Consider the following 23873-nt stretch of genomic DNA (forward strand, 5'->3'; position numbering starts at 1 on the left):
TCACACGCCGCCTGGACGGAGGCGGGACTTCCGGGCGTGCGGATCCACAACTTCCGGAGCGAGGCGGAAGAGCCTCTGGGCTCTACGCTGAGGAGTCCCGGGAGTGCTCTGGGGCCGCCCGGGTTACGGGAAAGGGCTGCCGGGGGCGGGCCGGCCACACTCGGAGTGTCGGGGCCGCGGACGTGAGGGATGAGGAGGAACCATGGCCAGCGACGGGGCCAGGAAGCAGTTCTGGAAGCGCAGCAACAGCAAGGTCCCGGGCAGGTGGGTGTGACAGGGAAGACCGGGTCGGGTCAGGGGTCAGAGGTCAAGTGGCTGAGTTGACCTGCCGGGCTGCGGGTGGAGACGGGGTCTAGGGAGGGGATTCCGTAGGGTCCCGGCGGTGCCAGTGGCCGCCCGGAGAGCGGGCTGGCCAGGAGGGGAGGCGCCGTCGAGGGCTGTCCGGAGCGCGGACTCGGAGGCTCCCGGGCAACCGGGCCGGGCGTTGGGCCGGCGCGAAGGGCCTCCCGCTCTGCTGGGCTGCGGCTCTGGCCTGGAGCCTGCAGGAGCGTTGGAGGCGCCCTGAGAATTCCCATCTTCCCACTTTCTGGCCCCAAAACCAACTCCAGAGTTGTGTCAACGAACGCATGAAGCAAATTACAGTGAAAAAAGTTAATACCTGGGTGCACCTTGGAAGTCGTACAGCTTCAAAGTCCTCTGTCGCTGGGCCCTGGGGAAGGAGCATGCTACCTGGGCCCTGGGGAAGGAGGGTGCTACCTGGGGCCCTGGGGAAGGAGGGAGCTACCTGGGGCCCTGGGGAAGGAGGGTGCTACCTGGGACCCTGGGGAAGGAGGGTGCTACCTGGGACCCTGGGGAAGGAGGGAGCTACCTGGGACCCTGGGGAAGGAGGGTGCTACCTGGGGCCCTGGGGAAGGAGGGTGCTACCTGGGACCCTGGGGAAGGAGGGTGCTACCTGGGACCCTGGGGAAGGAGGGTGCTACCTGGGACCCTGGGGAATGAGGGTGCTACCTGGGACCCTGGGGAAGGAGGGAGCTACCTGGGCCCTGGGGAAGGAGGGTGCTACCTGGGGCCCTGGGGAAGGAGGGAGCTACCTGGGGCCCTGGGGAAGGAGGGTGCTACCTGGGACCCTGGGGAAGGAGGGAGCTACCTGGGGCCCTGGGGAAGGAGGGTGCTACCTGGGACCCTGGGGAAGGAGGGAGCTACCTGGGACCCTGGGGAAGGAGGGTGCTACCTGGGGCCCTGAGGAAGGAGGGTGCTACCTGGGAGATACCTCGGGTGAGGTCAGCTATTGGTGGGAACTGGTTGGAGGCGAGCGCTTCAAGATTTCCAGTTCTATCCCGAGGCGAAAGCCTGCGATCTTGAAAATTAAGAATTGTGATATAAAATAAGTAGAATCCTCATGAGCACGGTGAAGTGATCTGTGCGCCTTTGTTTCACAGTAGACCCCATCGTGTGAGTTTTTGAATCGTAAACTTTGGCATTCACTTCATCCAGTCAGAAAAGCTTGTTTTTCAGCGTCTTGGGGAGTTAGCCAGGAGTTACTGATGGTGCAGATACAGTGACTTGAAGGGAGCCATCAAAGGTGGCCAGAGTCCCTGTTTTACTCTGCCAGTGTTAGGCTTGACTGAACAATATGAGTTTTCATCAAAACCAATGTTAGGGTCCAAGATAAAGTGAAAATTCTGAAATAGTAGGGTATAGGAGGTCCTAGTGGTGACAGGGAAAAGGATCCCATGGCAGTATAACTTTTATATGTTGCTTTTAGGGCTTGAGGTTTTGGACCCTTTCATCTAAATTCTTGTTGTTGTTGTTATCATTATTTTTAAAAAATATTTATTTTTTAGTTGTAGTTGGACACAATACCTTTATTTCACTTATTTTTATGTGGTGCTGAGGATCAAACCCAGGGTCTCACACATGCGAGGCCAGTGCTCTACCACTGAGCCACAACCCCAGCCCCTGTTATTATTATTAGTGGTGCTGGGGATAGAACCCAAGTCTTCCTGCATGCTAGGCAAGCTCTCTGCTACTGGGCTACATCCAGGGCCCTCTAATTAGTTCTTAACAATCAAAGGAGAAGGAAGAATAATAGAGCTGTTGTGTAGTTAAAACAGTGAATAAACCTTTGGATTGAAGACGGTGTCTCTTGGTAGTTTGTCTTTGTACTGAGTTGAGTAGTGTCTTCTCTAAGTTCATGTCTGTCTGGAACCTGTGAGTGTGAACTTTTTTTGGAAATGGGATCTTTGCAAAATTAACAAGTCTTGGATTTGGATCGGCCCTAATCCAAAGACCAGTGTCCTCATAAAAAAGGGAAATTTGAACACAGACTTAGAGACATAAGGAAGACGGCCATGTGAAGATGGACATAGAGGTTGGAGCCATGTGTTTACAAGCCAATGAGAGCCAGGGATGGCTGGCAGCCACCAGAAGCTGGAAGTGCCTGAGAAGGATCCTCCCTTAGAGTTTCTTAGAGAGCATGGCCCTGCTGATACTTCAGTTTCACGATTGTGGTCTCCAAAACTGATAGTACATGTCTGTTATTTTAAGCCACTATATTTGTGGTGGCAGCCAAAGGAAACTAATATGGCCTCCAGTTTCTTTTGTGAAAGTGGCATTAGCCAGCCTTGGAGTTTGGTGCCATGCTGTGTCTTAGGCCCTTTTGAGAGCAGCTTCCAGGTACAGTTACAGAGATGCAGTGGAGTTTTGAGAGTTGTCAGAGGCTGTTACTGAAGAGGGCAAGGCAAATTCAAGAAGTTGGGCCCAAAAGAGAGGCCTCTCCAGCCTCTGGGTTGCTTTCCATTCTGTGGCCCTCACCTGTGACAGAATGGAACTCTCCATGAAGAAGAGTTGTTATGGTGTGTTTTTTCTATCAGTAGGTGGTGGTCACTGCCCACACTCTGGGTCTTCACCTATGTCAGTGCTGTTCTAGCAGAGCTGCTAACCAGGCTCCTGTGGCTTTGCCAGTGGTTTCCATGATAATGAACCTCCAGCAGGGAAACCCAGGAGAGAGACTACACCTACCATAGTGTACTTGACTGTGGAGGGACCTGTACAGCACAACCCTTAACGATGCTATGACATGTGGCTATGTTTATCAAGCACTCAGTTTGACTGGTCCTGTTCTTGGTGTTTCATAAGTGTTATGTTTACCGTTATTTTGTAGTTTGTAAAACACATGCTTTGTCCTCTAGGCAACACTCACTGAGGCAGACTGGGTTAAAACCCGTTGGTCAGTTCTCTTGCAATGTCATCTCACAAGTGGATGTTTTTGCATGACATCTAAGGCGCTTTATAACCTCATCACTACTCAAAATGTTTAGCCACATCTCCCACCCAGCCTTTCTTTGAAATTTGCCCTCAGCAGTGCTAATGGGCTTCTGGGTTCTTCTTTGTACCATGCTGTTTAGTGCCTCTCGCTTTTGAGCTCTTGTGGTCTACCTGAATGTTCCTTCCCTCCCTTTGCTGGGCTTTCTTTTCTTACTTTTCAGAATTCACCTGCAGCATGCCTCTTTTTAAAGCTTTGCCTGTAGATGTGCAGCTTGAACTTTGGTATTCTTTTATGAGTTACCTTTTTCACTAGGCAGTGAATTCTGCAAGGTTAGGGAGTGTGCCTCATCTTACATTGTTAGTACTGAGAAATGGTGGTTCATCCAGACTCTTTCACGTTGGTCTGAAGAGGTCAAGGTCATGTGCTGCATGAGAGTTGGTCTTATTGGTAAACCCTCTGTTCTGTGCACCCCCTGGTCTTTGGTTGTGTATTTGAGACTTTCTTTTTCACGTTAAATTTCTTTTCATCTTTTTTTTTTTTTAGAAATTGCCTTTCTGGATGAGGCAGCCAAATGTGGTCTGGTAGAAAGACCTCTGAGTAGGAGTTGAGTGGGTTCTAGCCTTCTCTTTCTGTTATCTGTTTGACATTCACCATGTCTTGTCACTCTGAAGCCATTGGTTTCTGCATCCAAAATGTGAGGGGATTGTATTAGACCTGTGTGGCTGTGGTGTCCAGGGGAAGGTTTGTTTGGTCTAGGTGGATTCTCTTTGATTAGAAAAGGAGAGGCCTCTAGGACTAGTTTTGAGAGTTTGATAAGTCATTTATCCAGTGTTTATTTGACCCGTGCTTTATGCCTGGACTGGCTCCAGGTGTGATGGTTACATCAGTGAACAAAATAAGATCTATGTTTTCACGGAGCTCAACGATGTGGAAGAGCAGAGGATCAGTAACCACCAAGAGAGAGTTTCACTGTTGGGAGGTGATAACTACTGTCAAAACTTGAGGTGGGAAAGGCGGGTAGGTAGCTCAGAGGCAGGTGCAAGAGGGAGGGTTTCATGGTGATAAGGTGCTTGGGGACCTCCTCACTGAGAAGATGCCATTTGAGTAAAGATTTGCAGGAGGTGAGGGAAAGCCCCCTGGGCAGCTGAGAGAAGGGCAGTTCAGGCAGAGGGATGAGCAGGCACCAAGGTGCTGACCCAGCAGTGGGGCTGGGATACTTGAGGAGAGGAGCAAGTGGCCAGTGTGACTACAGCCAGTCGTGTGGTCACAGTGAAGGATAGATTGTTATGCATTCATTCTGAAGGGGTGAGGGGCCTGTGGAGGCTTGAGCAGAGGTGTGGCATGGGCTGCCTTGGTGTAACAGGATGGCTTTGGCTGCTCCGTTGAGGCTGGAGGTATGAGGGGAGCAAGGGCAGAAGCCCTGGGACCAGGTAGGAGGCTCTAGCAAACCTCAGTCTCGGTGGTGGGGAGAGGCAGAGGCATGTGGTCAGAGTCTGGAACTGTGGTCTCTGACTCTCTTGGGCTGTGGACTCGCTTGACGCTCGAAGGCTGTTGCTTTCCACAGTTGCATTTGGAATTCCACCGCAAGGCAAACCCTGCGCGCTGGGTTCAGGAACACAGGCAGCCTTTCAGCAGGGGTGTGGTGTTTGCTGTTTTAGCACAACTCTGCTGACAGGAGCTAGGCTTGAGCCTGGCATGTGTGGCATGACATTTGTAAGGCGATGTGTCAAGAAAGGCCAGCTTGACTACGGCAAGTCATGGTGCTTGGGACGCAGCTGGAGCAGAGGCAGGTCTGAGTGCCTGGTTCTGTCAGCTTCCAGCTTCCACTGTTGGACCCAGGAGGAGTCTGAGCAAATGGGATAGTCAGCTCAGGAGGCCAGCGTCTGTCACCAGCTGAAGGAGAGGTGTTGCTGGGGGATAATGAAGTCATTCAGATGTGGTGAACGCCTCTGAGGTCCCAGCGGCTATGTTGAATGTAGGCAAGCAGACATGGCCCAAGGAGGCTAGAGGAGCAGGGGCAGCCAGCACAGAGGTACAAATGCTGGCTGGTGCGCCCTGGGAGGCAGCACTATGGGCACGTTGGCAGAATAACAGGGTCCTATGTGGATAGAATGGTCGTGTCCTCCCTGAGCACATCTTGCCTGAGATGAGGTCTGGAAGTGGAGAAGGAGCCAGGCTGCCTGAGAGTCCTCTTGCAGGGAGGAGTGGCTGGGTTCAGGTGCCTGTGGCCGGAGGAGCTCCCACATTCACTGCCAAGCGGGATGTCACCGGTGCAGGTTCTGGGCCAGGGAATAGGGACTCCCAGCCCTCCAAAAGTATCTGCTTCTTCATTCCTGGAACTGTTTTGTTACATGACAGAGGGGAATTGAGGCTGCCAGTCAGTGGAGCCTGACATGAGGGGCTTGTGTGGATTGTTTAGTGGGCCCCATGTAACCATACAGATTCCTAAAAGTGGCCAGAGTGATTCGTGGTGATATGGATTTGGTCCAAAGTTGCTGGCCTTGCACGTGGAGGAGGGGGTCATGAACCAAGGAATGTGAGTGCCTTTAGAAACTGGGAATGGCCTTCCACTGACAGTCAGGAGAATGGGGATCTTAGTCCTGCAACTGTAAGAAACTTAATTCTGCCCACATCCAGAATGTGCAGGAAAGGGCTTCTTTTTTTGAGCTTCCAGGAAGGAAGATACCTGACTGACTCCCAGACTTTAGCTGGTGACATCCCTTTGGACTGCTGACCTCTACAACTTTAAGATAATATGTGTGCATGCGCGCACGTCTTGGGGAATGTGCTAAAGGGTATCTGAGGGGAAGGAATTGCAGGTTGCCCCCAGCATTTCCCTCAGCAGAATCCTGCTCTTGGGCACGGGCAGGGGTACCTTGGTTAGCGGCCTTGTAACTAACTGCAGGAGGAGCTCTGCAAAGTGCAGTTGGTCTCAGGTGACAGGAGGTGGTTGGAGGGCAGGGCCCAGGAACCAGGTAGAGGCTCTTGTCAAATGCTTAGCTGCGCCCTGGCACCAGGTCTCTGTCCTGTGTTCTTACAGCTCTTTATGTCCTTGCTTGTGGGTTTGAAGTGGCTGTTTTCTGGGAAGAACCCTCACTCCTGATTTTCCCTGTTTCAAAGCCCAGGAGCCCTGGAGTTTATGTCCTGGCAGGGATTGTGTATTGGGCGGGGAGTCGGGTTTTTCCCCTCGTCCCTCTGTGTGATGCAGGCCTTGGGAGCACTGGTGGGTGAGTTGTCACCATGGTCCCAGTCCCTTTTACTTGTTTTTCTCTCCAGTAGTCACTTTTTATGTAACTTAATGTCTCTGAGACACTTTTAAAAATTTTTTTTTAGTTATAGATGGACACAATACCTTTATTTATTTATTTTTATTATTATTTTTTTAATGTGCTGGGGAACGCAGTGCCTCACACATGCTAGGCAAGTGCTCTGCCAATGAGCCATAACCCCAGCCCTCTCAGAGACATTTTTAAGACAAATTTAAGGTGAATCTTATTTTTCCTCTTACATATTTGTTTAATACAGCAACTCTGTACTCTTGTTAATTTAATTTTTTTGGAACCCAGTGATGCTTTACCACTGAGTTACACTGAGCACATTTTTTTTTTTTCCCCAAATTTTGTGGCAGGGTCTTGCTAAGTTGCTGAGACCACCTTGAATATATGATCCTCCTGACTCAACCTCCCCAGTTGCCGGGATTGTAAGTGGGTGTCACCACACTGGGCTCTTGTTAATTTTAAATGCAGACAAGAATGACTTAAAATAATAAATCCTTAATGATTTTTTAAATCATGAGAGTAGAAAGTGGTGTCTTATATCTGCAAATTGTTAAGGAAAGAGGAGGGCAAGGTGGAAGCAAAGAAGATACAGAGTATGACTTGTTTCTTTTCCTTTTTCCCAGACCACTGTGGTCTAGCCTGGCCCACGTGCAGCCAGGATGAGGGCAGTGGGAAGTGGATAGGGCTGTCTTGGCTCTTGTGGGGCCAGAAAGTGACACCCCTCCCTACCTTCCGACAGGTTCAGTCTTCTGCTTTCTGGCTTACTTTATATTAGAAATACCTAGGAGCCACGAGAAATCAAATGCGTGCTTGAAGATGGATGGGTAAGGCAAACTTGACTTCTGCCAGAAGGGCTCTAGGGAATCTGGCTAGCTTGCTCATGTGGGCAAGCAGTCCACCTAGTTTTATCCCTAAGGCAGCACTGCCTCTTGCCCTGATCCAGAGAAGGAGCTTGGGTTACAGTCTACATGATTGACTGATTTTAAAATTTGGGCCTGGCAAAGGGAAGGGCTGTACTTAAAATGGTTACAGTTGGACCTTGTCAGTTAAGGCTAACACTGTATTCTGAAAATGGAGCAGCACACTTTCTGTTTCTCACACTAGTCAGCATTTATTAGTCAGGATTTGTTAAGTAATTTTTGTCTTCATTTAAAATTAAAGAGCTCAGTGTGGTGATGCCGCTTATAATCCCAGCAACTCGGGAGGTAGAGACAGGAGGATCACGAGTTCAAGACCAGCTTCAGCAATGTGCTGGTCTGCTCTGTGCAGCCCCTTTTGGTGCTGCGGGGTCCTGGAACAGTTGCTGATGTTCCTGCTATGGGGAGAGTGAGGGGTAGAGGACCTGATCGTCACTGTGTTTGGGAGCAGGAATGACCTAGCACAGGGTTCACTCTTGAAGACTCCAGGGAGAGGTCTGTGCAGAGCAGTCCCAGGGCAGGTGCTCTGTGCTGTGCTCATGGTGTGGAGATGGAAGCCCAGAAGGACCAGGCTGTGGAGGATACCTCGTTCTAGTGATTGTTCAGTGCTTGCCTTGGGCCAGTCTTTATAGCTGCTGCAGTGGGGAAGGGGCTCCCTGTCTTACAGATGAGGAAGCAGACTTGAAAGCTGAATCACTTGCTCAGAGTCACTCAGTTTGGGAGAGAGCCTGGGCTTGAACCTAAGGAATCAGTGTCCACAGTTTGTGCTCTTGATGTCTTAGCACATGCCTTGTGTCTGTACCCTGCAGCTCTTTTTTGCACATCTCTGAGGGCGTCCAAGGGTGGGGAGAACTCCCTTAGGACTTGCTGGGCCCGCTGTCCTTGGAGCCTGCTGAGCTTAGCCAGAGGCCTGGCTTCTCAGGGCCTGGAGACCTCTCTGGGGTTCTTCTGGGGCAAGGTGAGCAGCTGCTTCTAGGTTCAGTCTGGTGCCCTTTGCAGAGAGGAGGTAGAGGTGTCTGGGCCCTGAGGGACTGAGGAGGGAATGGGGCTGCTGCGTTCTTCCCATTTTGGGGGCGCCCTGTTAAGGGAGACTTCTGTTTTGAGTATGCCCAGCCTTCTTGTTCTCTCTTTCTGAAATGTCATTTCCTCTTTCCTGGGGAAATGTGTGGAGGTTCCACCCCCAAGTGCTGAGGGTCATGACGAGGCACATAAAATTTGATGTGCTCAGCTGGTTAGAGAAGCTGTGGATTCCCTTACTGCAGTCAGAGCCAGAGCTGAGGATGCTGTTGGGGCGGGGCCTGGGTGTGGGCGGGGCCCGGGTGCAGGCGGGGCCTGGCATTATGGGGGTTCTCTTCCATGACTGCCTGCCTCCCTGCTGGGGCAGCAGTGAGGAAGCTGAGCCTCTGCCCAAGGCCCATGCTCCTTGGAGATTGGGGCCTGCCTATGCTGGTCTGCCTATCTGAGGCAGAGGCCTTTCTGGCTCCCTGGCCCCTAGTGTGCCTGGGCACCTGAAAGCAGTTTCTCTGTTCCGCGTGTTTCTTCCCAGATGTTCTTGCTTGTCTCAGGGTTTACCCTCCAGGGTTGGATTATAGAGGGATATTTTGGCCTGGCATGTGAGTAGGATTCCATCTTTTTCCTCAAGCACACTGTACCAGATGCCAGACCCGTGGTAGGGCTCCTCAATGTGCCACCAGCCGCAGTTGCTTCTCCCTGGTGTGCTTTTCTTGCTGCATTGATGGGAAATGGACTTATACCTGGAGAGACAAACATGCTAGTCCCTGTCCTCTGGATGAGCGATGAGCCCTCAGCAGAGTGGGTTTGGGCATGGCACAGGTGGAGAGGCAGAGCAAAGGACTAGGTCTTGGAGAGGGGACAAGTCCCTCAGTGTCATTGTGGACTTCAGAGGCTGCTTGACCCATGGCTTCTGTTGTCTTCATGGAATGTGTTGGCAGGTGGCCAGCCAGAAGGGGGTGGGACTCCCTACAGATAGGCCCTGGGGGCAGGAAAAGGGAGCTGCTGCTTTGCTTCTTTCAGAATTGACGTGGAATCTGGGAGGAAGAGTGATGAGGAGCATTAACCATAGTTTTATAGGTTTGGCCATAGTTTCCTCCTCCTGTTGGGACCTCGGGACTTGCTTTTGGGGTCGGGAATAACACGTGCCCCCCTTCTGAGAGTATGTCTGACACTCAGTGTCCTCAGGCTCATGATAATCCTTGTACAGTGACTGCTGCTTGATGTAGTGGTTCTTAAAGAAATGTTGGTGTGAGCTGGGGATGTGGCTCAAGCGGTAGCGGGCTCGCCTGGCATGTGCGGGCACTGGGTTCGATCCTCAGCACCACATAAAAATAAAATAAAGATGTTGTGTCCACCAAAAACTACAAAATAAATATTAAAAATTCTCTCTCTCTCTCTCTTAAAAAAATTAAAGAAATGTTGGTGTGGTCCCTGTTTTGTTTTCTTTTTGAATTAATCCCTGTCTTGGTTAATTTTCCATAGCAAAGCAGTCACCAGAGCCTTGGTAGTGTTTTGTGTGTCAGCCAGATGGGCTTTCCTAACCCATCATGACCTGGCTCTATTAGGACTGATCAAGCACAAAAGCACAGGAACTCTTAAGAGATGTTATCTGGTAATATTTATTATGAGGGATGTACTGTGTTTTTAGAAAAATTTCTTCAAAGAAAAAAAATCCCTAGTCATTCAAATGTTTACATTGTTTAAAAAAAAAAAAAAAGACTACACCAAGCAGTCTCTGGATGCCCTCTGTGCACAGCAGGCCCTGGGGTGTGCAGAGGGGATGGGTCCCCTTGCTGAGGAGGCAGAGATGCCAGCTGGGACTTCTGCCCCAGGGGAGTTTGTGGTCAGCATGGCAGTGGGGGGACTAGGAACTCATGGCAGGGTGGGTGGGAAATATTATGAATGAGGTGACATGGTCTTTCCCTTTGGGCCCTTTTATTGGGGGTGGGAATATTGGCTGGGCAGGGCCTTCTTGGCCTTGGAAGGGTGTGAACCCAGGTGAGGTTGTGGAAAAGTCAGTAGCATGTTGCGATAGCTCCCTGAGAATGGAGGAGCCTGGAGTCAGTGACAAGGACAGGCTGTATGGCTGGCAGGCAGGGAGGGGTCAGTTGCTGAGAGTGGTGTGCTTGGGAGTTTAGACCGGAAGCTGTTTTATGTTTGCAGCTGGAGAAGATTCTGAGCAGGGACAGTCTGATTAGACCTCTTACTTCCATCTCTTATGCTCTTGCTGTGTGCCAGACCAGGCTCACTCAGTCAAGGGGACAGGCCAGACTCATGTGGCCCAGGGAGGACAAGGCCAAACTGGGATCCAGGATGAGAGCCATGGCCATGGCCATGTGGAAGACCAGAGTGAGGGGAGGTGAGGGCCATGGCTGAGGGGAAGAGGGCCAAAAGGGGATGAGAGTGGGTAGAGGAGGTGAGGGCTGTGGTGGAGGGGAAGACAGTGGGTGGAAGTGAGGGCCACGATTGAGGGGAGGAAAGGGGCAGAGGAGGTGAGGGCTATGGTCGAAGAGAAGAGAGGGGTAGAGGAGGTGAGGGCCACAGGAACAGAGGGGAGGAGAGGGTTAGAGGAGGTGAGGACCATGGTACAGTGGAAGAGAGTGAGGCCATGGCCCTGCTGCAGAGGGGACGAGAGAGAGCAGGGACGTTTAGTGGGCAGTTCAGTTTATCCAGCAGTGGTATTCTAGATTGACTGTGTGTCCTACAGTGAAGATGGTGATGTGATTGGCCTGGGTGTGTGCACGTCACCTAGAGCAGGACAGCAGAGCATGTGCAGGCCTGGCAGGGAACCTGAGAAGTTTCGAGTTCTTTCCTAATGGCCATGGGGAGGCCTCGAAGGATTGTAGGCAGCAAGTGACTTTTTCCTGACTGGCACCGGAGGTCAGGGCTGAAGCCACAGCTGGAGCAGCTGGGGGCTATTGCAGTTCTCTTGTGGGGGGAAGGTGAGCCTGGGTTTGGGCTGATGGAGGAAGTCCTGGGTGGTCTTGAAAGACATGCTCCCTGACTGTGGTGGGGTACTTCCTCTCCGGACACTGTGGCCCTTAGGCTTGTGCATTGCTGTGCACAGAGCTTGAGCTGGGAGGAAGTGGAAATGTGGTCAGGATGAGAGGAGATGGAGCGATGGTCCAGGGCAGTGAGACTGCCGGAGTTCTGGTTGTCAGACTCTGGCCCAGGGGGGGCTAGGAGGACACTGGGTGAAAGGAGTGCCGGGGGAGGTGCGAGGCAGGATGAGCTCTGTCTTGCTGCTGGAGGGCTGGTGGACAGTGCTGACGTTGTCTGAGGTGGGCTTCTGTGAACAGGAGGAAGAGAGAGCACTCGTGGGGACCTGTTAATGTGGGCTGGTGAGTCGGTGGCTGAGTTGGCAGTGGTTCCATCTGGAGACCCTTGTTTGAGAATCATTTTCCTGCAGCTGGTCAGTGGTCAGGAGACTGGGGACTGGGCTTTAGGGGTAGAGCCTGTAGGTAACCCTGACAGGCTTGGCTCATTAATTATCCAGGTCTCTGTGGACTCTGAGTGCTCTGGAGCTCCTGGCCCAGGGGGACTCCAGATTACTGGGAGCCTGAGGACAGGGGAAGTGTTATTGCCAGGTAGAGTGGTATGGGTGTTAGTGGAGGGACGGTCCTGGGGCCACATCTATACTGCAATTTACTCCTTGAGGCACACTTGATTTTCAGATCATGCTGTGGGTAGAGGCAGCAGTGGGATTGTGTAATGTTGGAATGATGTTTTTTTTTGTACATTTTCCCCCCAAAGCCCTCCCAAGTTAATTTCCTTGGAAAAGTTACTTCTTATAAATCTGGGAAGCCTCACTATGTGTTAGAATGAGCCAGATGGAAAATCAGTTGCTAATATAGTTCATAATTCAGAAAATTGCTGTTGAACCCAGAGGGGGCAGTGAGTAGTGACCATGCTTGGGGCTGAGATGTTGCAGAGCCTGAACTGCAGTTGGTTGGATGATTTGCTTGTTTGTTTCATGTACCTGAAACATGAAGGCGTTTTATCGTATGTGGGATGTCAGTTTTCTTTCATTTGGTCATGCCCAGAACACTCCATACCTTTTTTCTCTTAGTCTTCACTGTTTGACTCACCTCCGTCTTTACCGGCTGCTGTGGAATTTGCAAACATAAGCTGTCTAGACTGCACCTCCAGTATTGTTCTCCAGGGCAGCACCATGGTGCAGGGCTCCAAATTCAACCCCTCGAGAAGCGAGGGGTTCCTCCTGCTGTTGCCAGCTCAGTGGCTCCTGGTTCCTGGAAGCACCCCGAGGCCAGGCTGTCACTCGTATGCTGTCTTCCTTCTGGCACCAACACTGGGTGCAGTGCCTGCTGAGTGACTCTGTGAAGGTGTCATAGGAAATGTATTCCATGGTGCTGTGCAAGGGAAGCCCATCCCCGGGAACTTGGCTGCCCACAGGAACTTCTCAGAAAGGATTGGGTTTTGATTTTTTTTTCCTTTTAAAATGTCCCTGTCTGAGATTCAGAGCCCTGTGTGGTATTGCTCTGGAGGCCTTTCTCTTCCTCATGGATGTTTCCCAACTGGCAGTGCCTGTCCTCTTGCAGACCCATCTCCCTGCAGGTGCCCTCCACTTCTGTGTGATGCCTTCCCACCCCGTTCTTGGTCTACTTCTTCCATTTACTATTGGTGGTGTTAAATGAAGTTTCCTTCTGTGAAAGGTAAATAAGCTTTGTCATGAACCCCAGGGACTGTCTGGGGAGGTCCTCTTCAGGGCACAGTGTCCTGGGTGTCTCTTTGCTGCCCTCCCTGGCCTGTGCTTTGTTTGGATCAATCCCCTTTCACCTGGATGTGCCTGGGTAGGTCACAGGGTTGGAACCTTCGTTTGGTTTCATTCATTTGCTCTTCCACCTGAGAAGCCTCCTTCCTGGCAGCACAGTGGTGATCATGAGAAAGCAGGTGGAATGACCCCTGCTGTTGCTTGCTGGAACAGATCAGTCCTTAAGTTTCCATTTTCTTAGTTGGCAGTGGTTCCATCTGGAGACCCTTGTTTGAGTTGTGAGAAAGTGGAAATGTGGTCAGGATGAGAGGAGATGCGTATATATATATATATGTGTGTGTGTGTGTTACTTTTCAGTGTTTATAAATTTATCAATATCTATTCTGTTAGGTCTGATTCATATTTGTTGCAGCTAATATTCTATTATATGTAGATATACCATTTTGTTTATTCATTCTTCAGTTTGTAATGGACATCTGAATTTTTCTCAAAAAAATTTTTTTCTTTTTAATATTGCATACTTTGCTGAATCTGTCTCCTGTACGCGTACAAGGATTTTTCTAGGCTTGTGAACCAGAAAGTGATGTTATATCATGTGGATCTGCTTTTCATGAAGAATCGCTGAGGCTCTCTTTAAGACTGTAGGATGCTGCAGAATTGGAAAGCAGTATGGTTTATGTAAAAATATTGTTAGTTAATGTTTTGAAGAAAGATTTCATTATCTGAATGAAGTAGGTGGCTTACTTGCCACTTCTTTTCAAATAACTTTGATGGAAGTCTGTTTTTCTTTTTAGCTATGCAAGACCAAATAAAAATTCAACTTTAATAAGATGAATTGAGGTTCCTTTGGTCTGAGCTTGAACTTTGTTGGAGCATTTTCTGCCCAGTAAACACAGGTGGCTGCCTATGAGGAATCAATGAGTTCCTGGCTGTGCTGGAAGGAAAAGCCTGCTGTCTCTGCCACCACTGAAGCTTTTGTGAAGATGACAAGCAAACAGTGCCCTGTGGGCCAGGCTGCCTGCTAGTTTTGAACCCTGTGAACGCACTGGGAGTAACAGGAGGAGCATGAGGAGGAGCGTGATAAATGCGCCTCACAGGCCACGTCATGCTGTTCACCGCGTGTTACCTGGTTATCTCATTTCACACCCGTTGTTTTCTTTTGTGTGTGTGTGATCCCTAGCCCTTTTTATTTTTATTTTGACACAGGCTCTCACTAAATTACTGAGGGTCTCACTATGTGGCCCACGCTGGCCTTAAACTGTGCAAGGCCCTGGGTTCAATCTCTAGGACCACAAAAAAGAAAGCAAACTAATAAACAACAACAAAACCTACCAGCTAGTGTTAGAGCTGGAACGTGAACCTGGGCCCTTTGATTCTTAAACCTGGAAGCTCTCTGCCAATGTTACAGAGACCTCCGAGGAATTTTAGGAAAAAGACACGATGGATGTGTTGTATTTGATCTAAACAGACAATGTGCCTTAAAAAAAAAAATAATCTGTCTATGTGTAATTTTTTGGAATATGACAAATGTTTGATTCTGCTCATAGGCTCTGTGGTCAGAAAGTCTGATAGGGCACAGTGGGGACTGCTGCTCTGTCCATGGTGTCCTGGGTATCACTGGGAGCACTTGAACCGGGGGCTGGATAGGGGGCTGGGTCACTGGTCCTGCGGTGGATTGGGTTGTCAGCAGGAGCCCCAGCTAGTGCTGTCAGTGGTCTTGGACACCTCTGGGTGCTCCTCAAGCTGGTGGGGTTTCCTCATGATGCTGGTTGGTATCTGAGAGAGAACCCAGGCAGCCAGGGGCAGTTGCATTGCCTTTTTCTTTCTTTCTTTTGGTCCTGGGGATTGAACTCAGGGGCACTAGATCCCTGAGCCACACCCCCAACCCTATTTTGTATTTTATTTAGAGACAGGGTCTCATTGAATTGCTTAGTGCCTTGCTTTTGTTGAGGGTAGCTTTGAGCTTGCCATCCTCCTGTCTCAGCCTCCTGAGCTGCTGGGATTACAGGCGTGTACCACTGTGCCTGGCTTGCATTGCCTTTTAAAAAGTGACAGTGTCTTCATTGAGAGGTTCAGCTGGAACACAGGTTACCTGTTTAAATTCACCTACAATAGCATTCGCCATTTAAATTTGTAATTGAGTGATTTTTAGTGTTTTCAAAGAGTTGTAGCCACAGTCAGTTTTAGGACATGTTTTTCATCTGAAATAAAATTCCAACAAAACAAAACAAAACAAAAACAATCATCCTGGTCTCCCTTACCCTAAGCCCTGAACAACCAATAATAGACACTATAGAATTGCCTCTTCTAGACATTTCTAGTAAATGGAATCATGTTTTTATAATTTTTTTTTGTAGTTGTAGATGGATATCATGCCTTTATTTTATTTATTGTGTGGTGCTGAGGATTGAACCCAGTGTCTCCTTGCAAGCGCTTTGCCACTGAGCCATGCCCCAGCCCCCGTATGTGTTTTTTGATTGGCTTCTTGTACTTCTTGTTTTCAAGTTTTGTTGGGGGTCTGCCCTGAACAGGAACTATGCTCATACCTTTAAGTCCTGAGTAAAGAGGTCCTGGACTGGTATTGCACCCTGCGATGCAAGTGGACTTCACCTCCACCTGGATAAGAAAGGTGCAGCTCTGGGAGTGGGTGTCACCCGATGGGGTGAATTATACCCACCTGTTCACTGTACTCCTACCCTTTTGCCCTTTTTTGGATAGAATGTTCCATGGATTAGCTCCCCTTGTTAATAAAATCCGGGTTCGAGGCGTGCTCTTTCTTGGCTGCCTTGCTACCTTTGTGGGAGCTGGGTCAGACAGGCCGTCACAGAACCCAAAGAAAAAGGTATTTCTCTGTGTGTCATTATTTCATGCCAGCCCAGTTCACCTGGAGTGACTTTGACCTGTTTAGTTGTGTGTCGCGACAAGGGTTCATTCTTGTAGCATGTGTGTTTTTCAGCAAAATAAAACTCCGTTGACATTTGAGGTGTTTCTACCTTTTGTCATTATGAATAATGCTTCTGTGAATATTTCTGTGAATATTTTTGTGAATATTTGCTTTTTTTGGTACACCTTTTCCTTTCTCTTGGGTATATAATATTGGGAGTGGAATTACTGGGTTGTAAGGAAACTATATTTAATTGGTTGAGGAACTGTCAGACTTTTCCAAAGCAGCTGCACCATTTTCCATTCCCATCAGTAACCTTTGAAGTTTCTTTCTCTACTACCTCACCAACATGCCATTGTCTTTTTTTTTTTTTTTTGTACTGGGGATTGAACCCAGGAGTGTTCTACCACTGAGCTATGTTCCCAGCCCTTTTTTATATTTTAGTTCTAGTTGGACACAATACCTTCACTTTTTTATACTTAGTTGTAGTTGGACACAATACCGTCACTTTATTTATTTTTTACGTGGTTTTGAGGATTGAACCCAGCGCTTTGCACGTGGTAGGCTAGCCCTGTTCCGCTGAGCCACAACCCCCAGCCCGCTTCCAGCCCTTTAAAAATTTTTTTTTTTTGAGACAAGGTTTTGCTAAGTTGCCTAGCCTGGCTTTGTAGTCTTCCTGTTTCAGCCTCCTGAGTCACTAGGATTAGAGACATGTGCCACTGAGCCCAGTCCTTTGCCTCTTTTTAAATTGCTTTGACTTCTTATTAGTTTGTTTTAACATTCTTCATGTGTTCTAGATTCAAAAGCTTTATCAGATGTGTGATTTGCTAAGAATTTCTCCTGTTGTTTGGGTCATCTTTCTGCTTTCCTGATGGGAGCCTTTGAAGCACAGACACTTTTTAGTTTTGATGACAGTTAATTTGTTGTTTTTGTTGCTCTTGGTGTCATATCTAAGGAGTGATTGTCTAGTGAATATCACTCTTGTGCTTTCTGCTGATTAAGGTTCATAGTTTTAGTTCTCTTATGTTTGGGTCATTGATTTTTTTTTTTTTTTTTTAAGAATTTAACCTTTATTTTTTTTTATTTGTTTTTATGTGGTGCTGAGAATTAAACCCAGTGCCTCGCCCATGGGAGGCAAGGTTTCTGCCACTGAGCTACAACCCCGCCCTACTGGTCATTGATTTTTTTTTTCCCCGGTATATAAACTATTTATTAACAGAAATGGCCTACAGACTCATTTCTTCTTAGATACACCCACGGTGCGGCCGCGGCGCCCAGTGGTCTTAGTGTGCTGGCCTCGGACACGAAGGCCCCAGAAGTGGCACAGTCCCCTGTGGGCCCTAATCTTCTTCAGTCACTCCAGGTCCTCCCGGAGTTTATTGTCTAGACCATTGGCCAGAACCTGACTCTATTTTCCATCCTTTACCTCCTTCTGTCTGTTCAAGAACCAGTCTGGGATCTTGTACTGTCGTGGATTCTGCATAATGGTGATCACACGTTCAACCTCATCTTCAGTGAGTTCTCCAGCCCTCTTGGTGAGGTCAATGTCTGCTTTCCTCAACACCACATGACATACCTTGGCCCCACTCCCTTAATGGCAGTGATGGCAAAGGCTATTTTCCGCCTTTGAGTACTCGCAAAATGTGCTGGAACTTTTCAGGAATCACTTGAGACATGGCGGCAGCAGAGCGGCGGCGTGTAGGCCTCCTCTGGAAGAGCCTGGTCATTGATTTTTGAGTTTGGTTTTGCATGTGGTAAGGAGCAGGGTGCAGCTTTATTGTTTTGTATGTGGGTATTGAATTGTCCCAGCACCACTGTTGACAAGACCATTTTTTCCTCACTGAATCATTTTGGCGCCCTTGTCAAGTCTAGTTGACTGTAAGGGCAAGGATTTGATTCTGCACTCTTAATTCTTTCCATCCATCTCTGTTTCTATGCCAGGCCCATACATCCTGTGTATGGGTGCTGACTCTTGTAGTAAGTTTTGAAACCTGAAATTGTTGCTCTTTTTCATGACTGTTTTGACTGTTTCTTGGTCCCTTGCATTTTGCCTGTTGTGAATTTCTGCAAAGAAGCCAGCTGGGATTTTGGTAGGGATTTTGCTGAGTCTGCATTGAGTTTGGGGAATCTGGCCCTCTTAAGATCCAGCCATTTTTGGGGGGGCGGGTACCAGGGATTGAACTCAGGGTACTTAACCACTGAGCTACATCCCCAGCCCTATTTAGTTGTAGATGGATACAATACCTTTATTTTTATGTGGTGTTAAGCATCGAACCCAGGGCCTCACATGTGCCAAGGCTAAATGCTCTACTACTGAGCCACAACCTCAGCCCCCCAGCCCTATTTTGTATTTTATTTAGAGATAGAGTCTCACTGAGTTGCTTAGCACCTCACTTTTGCTGAGGCTGGCTTTAAACTCGTGATTCTCCTGCCTCACTTCCCAAGCCGCTGAGATTACAGGCATATGCCATTGCTCCTGGCTAGGATTTGGACATTTGATAAGGAACATGGGGTATCTTTCTGATTATTTAGGTCTTCAGTTTCTTTCAGCAATGTTTTATAGTTCTTAAAATGTAAATGTTTATACTTAAATCTATTTCTAAATATTTTGGTTTTTTTTGTACTGCTCTCTTAGTGGGATTATTTTCTTTTTCTTTTTAAATATTTATGTTTTAGTTGTAGTTGGACACAATACCTTTATTTCACTTATTTATTTTTTATGTGGTGCTGAGGATCCAATCCAGGGTCTCGCATGTGCGAGGCGAGCGCTCTACCACTGAGCCACAACCCCAGCCCTGGGATTATTTTCTTAATTTTATTTTTGGATTTTTTTTTTTTTTTGCACATGTGTAGTATTGTAGTTGACTTTTGTGTGTTGATCTTGTATCCTGAAACCTTGTTTTTTAGTTCTAATAGATTTTTAGTGAGTTCCTTAGGACCTCCTAAATACAGGATTATTTTTCTTGTCAGGTAGTATTACTCTAGCCATATAGATACCCTTTATTTCTCGTATGATTTGCCTAAGTGGGACCTCTGGTACAGTGCCAAGGGAGAGTGAGAAGAGCAGTTAGGCTTGTCCCCTTCCTGCACTTAGGAGGACAATCTTTAGTCCTTCACCAGCGGAGTGTTAGCTTTGGAGTTTGAAGATGATACCTTCTCATCCTGGCTTGTTGAGAATTTTTATCATGAAATGGTGCCATTTTTGTCAGATGCTTTTCTGTATTTATGTAGGTGATTATGTGGTTTTATCCTTTCTTTTCACGTGGTGTGTGGCATTGAGTGAGTTGGGTAGTGAAGCCAACCTTGCATTCCGGTGCAGCCGTGGGCCTGGACTTTGTCCTGTGGGGAGTGTTTTGGCTACTAATTCAGTTTCTTTGCATTCTGTGCGTCTAAACATTTTTTCTGTTTCTCTGTGGATAAATTTTGATGATTTGTCTTCCTGGGCTTTGTCCATTTCATCTCAGTTACCTAATGTGTTGGTGTGTAGTGGTCCACTATCTTCTGGTATAGTTCTTAAAAACATTTCTGTCAGGTTAACAATCTCCTCTTTGCTTCTGGTTTTAGTAATTTGAGTCTTCTTTCTCTTCCTTTCAGTCAGTCTTGGTAACATTGTCCTCTTTGTTCTTTTGGTTTTGCTATTATTCCTCTTTTTTAAAAAACTATGTACAAATTTATTATTTGTTCTAGTTAGTCATAGATTTTGAGGAGACAACCAGCCAGTGCTGCCCTCGCCTGCAGTCCCGCCGTGGTGCTGAGTTCCTCTCTTCCTTTGGGTGGGGTGGGCCGACTCCTGCTGCTCCTGCCTGTATCAGAGCAGCTCAGCTTCGCCCGTTGAGTGTTTCTGTGTGACATTTCATTTGAAGAGTTGGTTTACTGCTGGAGTGCCCCCTCTCACTGGTACTCAGTGAAACCCTGCAGAACAGAACCAAACTGCACGTGTTGACGTTCCTGCATGAAAAACAAGCCTGAAAGCCAGGTTGCAAAAGGTACACGTGTGACGGTGATATTAACATAGCATGCAGCGCGGAGACCTGTTGCACACACTCTCTGGAGTGTTCCCCAAGGCGGAAGCACCTGTCTGGGCATTATGCATGCTAAGTACTTGGCAGCTGCCTCTGAGGATGCAGGAAAGGGAGTGGGACTGAGGAGGACTTCAGCTCTGGGTGACAGAGTGTTAGGATCTGGTGGAACTCAATCTCTGGGTGATGCTTGTGTGGATGTTTCTCACATTTTAGGTATCATTAAGCTGGCCTCGCCACCTGCAGGGACTTGTGACTCAGGGAAGACCTCAGGTTTCCATCTTGGATGGCAGTAGTCATATCTGTGCCTTGTTGGTTTATGGGGACCAAAGGAACTGACATGTTGGATTCCGAGTAAGTGGAATCTCTGCTTGAGACGACTGTTCTTGATGTCTTCTGGCTTGCAGGAGCTTGGAGCAAACATGCAGGCTGTTGAGACTGGCTGAAGCCGAGTTGTGGTCATGGGTCCGTCCCTCTGCTTCTCGGTATGCATCATTCCTTTTGTAAAAGCATTGATCCAGCCCCTGTCACTGCCCTGGTCCATGGCCTGTGGTGGCTACGACATCAGCACTCAGGACAGTGCCTGGCATAGGGCAGGTCTTTATTGGCTGAGCAGATGGATCTGAGCTTTCTGGTTTCTTTTTCAGCGTGAGGGCAAATCTTATCCTGATATGTGCAGAAGTAAATGTGGTGTTTGGAGTTCCTTTAGAATTGTCTTCTGAAATCACTCTGTTCTCTTACTGACTTACTTGGAAGTCAAGAGTTGTAGCCAGGCTCTTTGAATTCCCTTCACTTCCTGGTGTCCATCCTCTGTGGAGTGAAGCCTTCCTGGGCTCAGGATCAGGGAAGCCTGACATGAGCATGTTCCTGCTCACTGTGGCGGTGGCCCCTAGATGCCACTTTTATTCCCTGCCTCGTTCATCCTCTGCTTTGCCCTCAGACCTCATGCATCTGCTCTCTTCACCTAGAATTTTCTACCTGGTACATTTTTCTAGGTCTAGGTGTCAAGAAAAACCCAAGACTGGGTGTCAGTGTTCCCATGGTGTGTCTCGTAGGAACTACCATAGAGCATGACATAGGCCACCTTATTTTTTGCTTCTGAAGCTGTTATAAAATCCTTAATGATTTGGATTGTATTGTACTTATTTTTGCTTCCTTCATCCTGTCATAGAGTTGATATCCAACAATGTTTGTTACATTTTACTGAAAAATGTTCTGCTACAGGCATAGAAATGAATAGAAAGTAAAACACTGCAAAATGACCCAATGTAATGTTTTTTAAAAATATTTTTAATTGTAGATGGACATAGTACTTATATTTTATTTATTTTTATGTGGGTCTGAGGCTGGAACCCAGTGAGATGTGCCACACAAGCACTGTACCACTGAGCTACCACCCTAGCCCCAAGGTAATATTTTAATGTATATGAAAGATGACATCCTCAAGCCAGTTGGGAGGAGAGCTTATAATAAGTGGTATTAGAACAATTGATTTTTAAAAAAGTTTCCTAATAAACACTATGTAGTGAAATAAAGCAAATTATAGATGGATTTTAAAATAAGGGTTAAAGATGTGAAAAAAATGGAAGTGTGAAAAAGCACATAGTTGGGAATTTATGCAGTTTCAGAAGGGGGGGGTCTTCCCCTTGTGGTCACCAAAGTGGATCCTATGTGAAGGAGACAAGAGTGGTGGACCTTGTCACCGGTGACTAGGAAAACAGATTTGTCACTGGTGTTCATTTTCCTTTGCTACTCTAACAAATTGGCAAAAACTTATTGCCTTACAACAATGTATGTGTCATCTTAGGACTCTGGATGTCAGAAGTCTGACAAAGGTCTCTCTGGGCCAAAATCAAGCTGTCAATAGGATCTCCTTCTGGAGGCTCCAGGGAGAACCCTTTTCTTTCCCTCTCCAGCTTCTGGAGGTGCCCATGCGCCCTGGTGTGTGAGGCCTTTCTCCGTCTTTGAAGCCGGAAATGATCCGTCTCTCTCTGGCCTCTTTCATAGTTATGTCTGTCTCCAGTCCCTTTGGCCATAGTTGGTAGAAAGGGTTCTGCTTTCAAGTGGATTAGAGTTGGCCCACCTGGAAAACCCAGGATACTCTCCTATCTCATTGTGTATATTTTTAATCAAAATTGCAAAGCCCCCTTTGCCATCTAACTTACATCCACAGCTTCTGGGCACTGGGACATGGACATCTTTTGTGGGTCTGCTATTTTGCCTGCTATAATGCCTGAATGATCAAGAAGCAATTCTTTTTTATTAAGGGGCTTTTAAAAATTGGTAAGAAGGTGAACTCTTGTTAGCAATGGACACAAGGGTATGAACAGTTCACACACACAAAAAAAGAGGTGCCTGTGAACAAGAGGCCTAGAAGCTGCCAGCCTTACTCCTCATTAGGAGGCACATGGCCAAGACTGAGGGCACTCTCCTGTCTACTTAGCAACAATTGGTGGCCCGCCAACCCCTGAACTGTTCGTTGGCAGGGTGGACAACAGCCCCCTTGTTTGGGAGCCTATGTCCCCAGGACCACATCCTCAAGAGTCTCTCAGAGTGGTGTGTGAGTTCTTGTCTCCAGAGGTGTGTTGGTATTTTTGTAGTCAGTTTTACGTGGCTCGAGTGTTCCCCAGTCGACATTGGTTGAATCCATTATATTGTGGCCATATGGTGGCAAAATGTGAAGTTGGAAGTCATATTGTCTAAGGGGTGGTCAGGCCAGTGACGGGGTAGCTGGTCCTCCCTCTATTCCTGTGGTTCTAGAAACTTTCTATTGTGAACAGTTATAGATTCACAAGGACTTGCAGAGGTGAAGAGTACTCTTTGCCCTGTGTTGTTCTTTTGAATCTACTTACGGTGCATATATTTTTTTGTGCATCCAATACGTATGAGGTAGTTAAAACTGAGGAAGAATAAAGTAATGATAGGAGGAAGTAGTCATGATCTTTTCCTGACTAACACAGTGTTTCTTTTTTTTTGAGAGAATGACAGTGTTCACTTCTCTCTGTGAGTATCTTCTCGTATTGCCCACAAGGTACTATACTGGGTCACAGTGCCTTTTCCCTGCTTTGTGGACCATGTCAGTTAGGGTGTCTGATGGTGGCTTCAACAAGTAGGGACTTGTTTATTTCATGTTCCTGGAGTCAAGGGAGATGGTCAGGCAGACCTGCTGTTTCCATCTCCTGTCTTGCCACTCTTCTTGGGTGGATTTGTGTCTCATATTTACTTCTCATTCTTGTGGGGTGTCTGGGGTCCCAGGCTTTTCCTGTGGCCAGGAGGAGGGGTGGAGTGGGGCGCCAAGGGCTGAGCGTGCTGGCTAAGCCAGCTTTTTTTTGTTTGGCTGTGCTGGGGATGGAACCTAGGGCCTTGCTTGTGCTAGGGTAGTGCTCTACCACTGAGCCATGTCCCCAGCCTCTAGCTTGTCTGTTTTTGTTAGAAAAACAGTGGCCTCTGTTCTTTCTCCCTGACCTGACCGCATTATGAGGCTGTCCCAGCTGAAGTCAGCCAAGGGAAGGCTCAGCCGGCCACCATGTCTACCGTGAGGGGTATTTTGTTTCCATCTGTTTTCCAGTGTACCGTGATAAACCTAAGGGTTATATAAAACCATTAATTCTTTGGAAACATTATGTTCTTTTGGTGGTGCAGCGTTTGACATTCAGACAAAGTGACGAGAATTCCCAGACAGGCATTTGTATGTGTTTGTGAACAGCTTGTGTGACGGACAGTGCCCCCAAGGGCCTCGTCTCTCAGTGGGTGCCTGAGTT

At 48.0% G+C, this 23873-nt stretch overlaps 1 protein-coding gene and 1 pseudogene across 3 annotated transcripts in view; one reads left to right on the top strand and one right to left on the bottom strand.

Annotated features, from left to right (window-relative positions):
* Window positions 1-43: 43 nt before the first annotated feature.
* Window positions 44-23873, top strand: part of Tbc1d22a (TBC1 domain family member 22A) — a 311077-nt gene continuing 287247 nt past the window's right edge. The window contains exon 1 of one of the 3 annotated variants that reach the window (XM_046429244.2): window positions 44-264. In XM_046429244.2, the coding sequence (XP_046285200.1) occupies window positions 203-264 (62 nt within the window). In that variant the 5' untranslated portion in view covers window positions 44-202. The remainder of the gene's footprint in view (window positions 265-23873) is intronic. The other 2 variants (XM_046429243.2, XM_046429242.2) reach the window with 2 other exon arrangements.
* Window positions 17289-17769, bottom strand: LOC124082796 (small ribosomal subunit protein uS13-like; annotated as a pseudogene).

This window comes from Marmota monax, unplaced genomic scaffold (assembly GCF_021218885.2).
Source record: "Marmota monax isolate L192 unplaced genomic scaffold, Marmota_monax_Labrador192_F-V1.1 WCK01_AAM20220418_F8-fsc00051, whole genome shotgun sequence".
NCBI lineage: Eukaryota > Metazoa > Chordata > Mammalia > Rodentia > Sciuridae > Marmota > Marmota monax.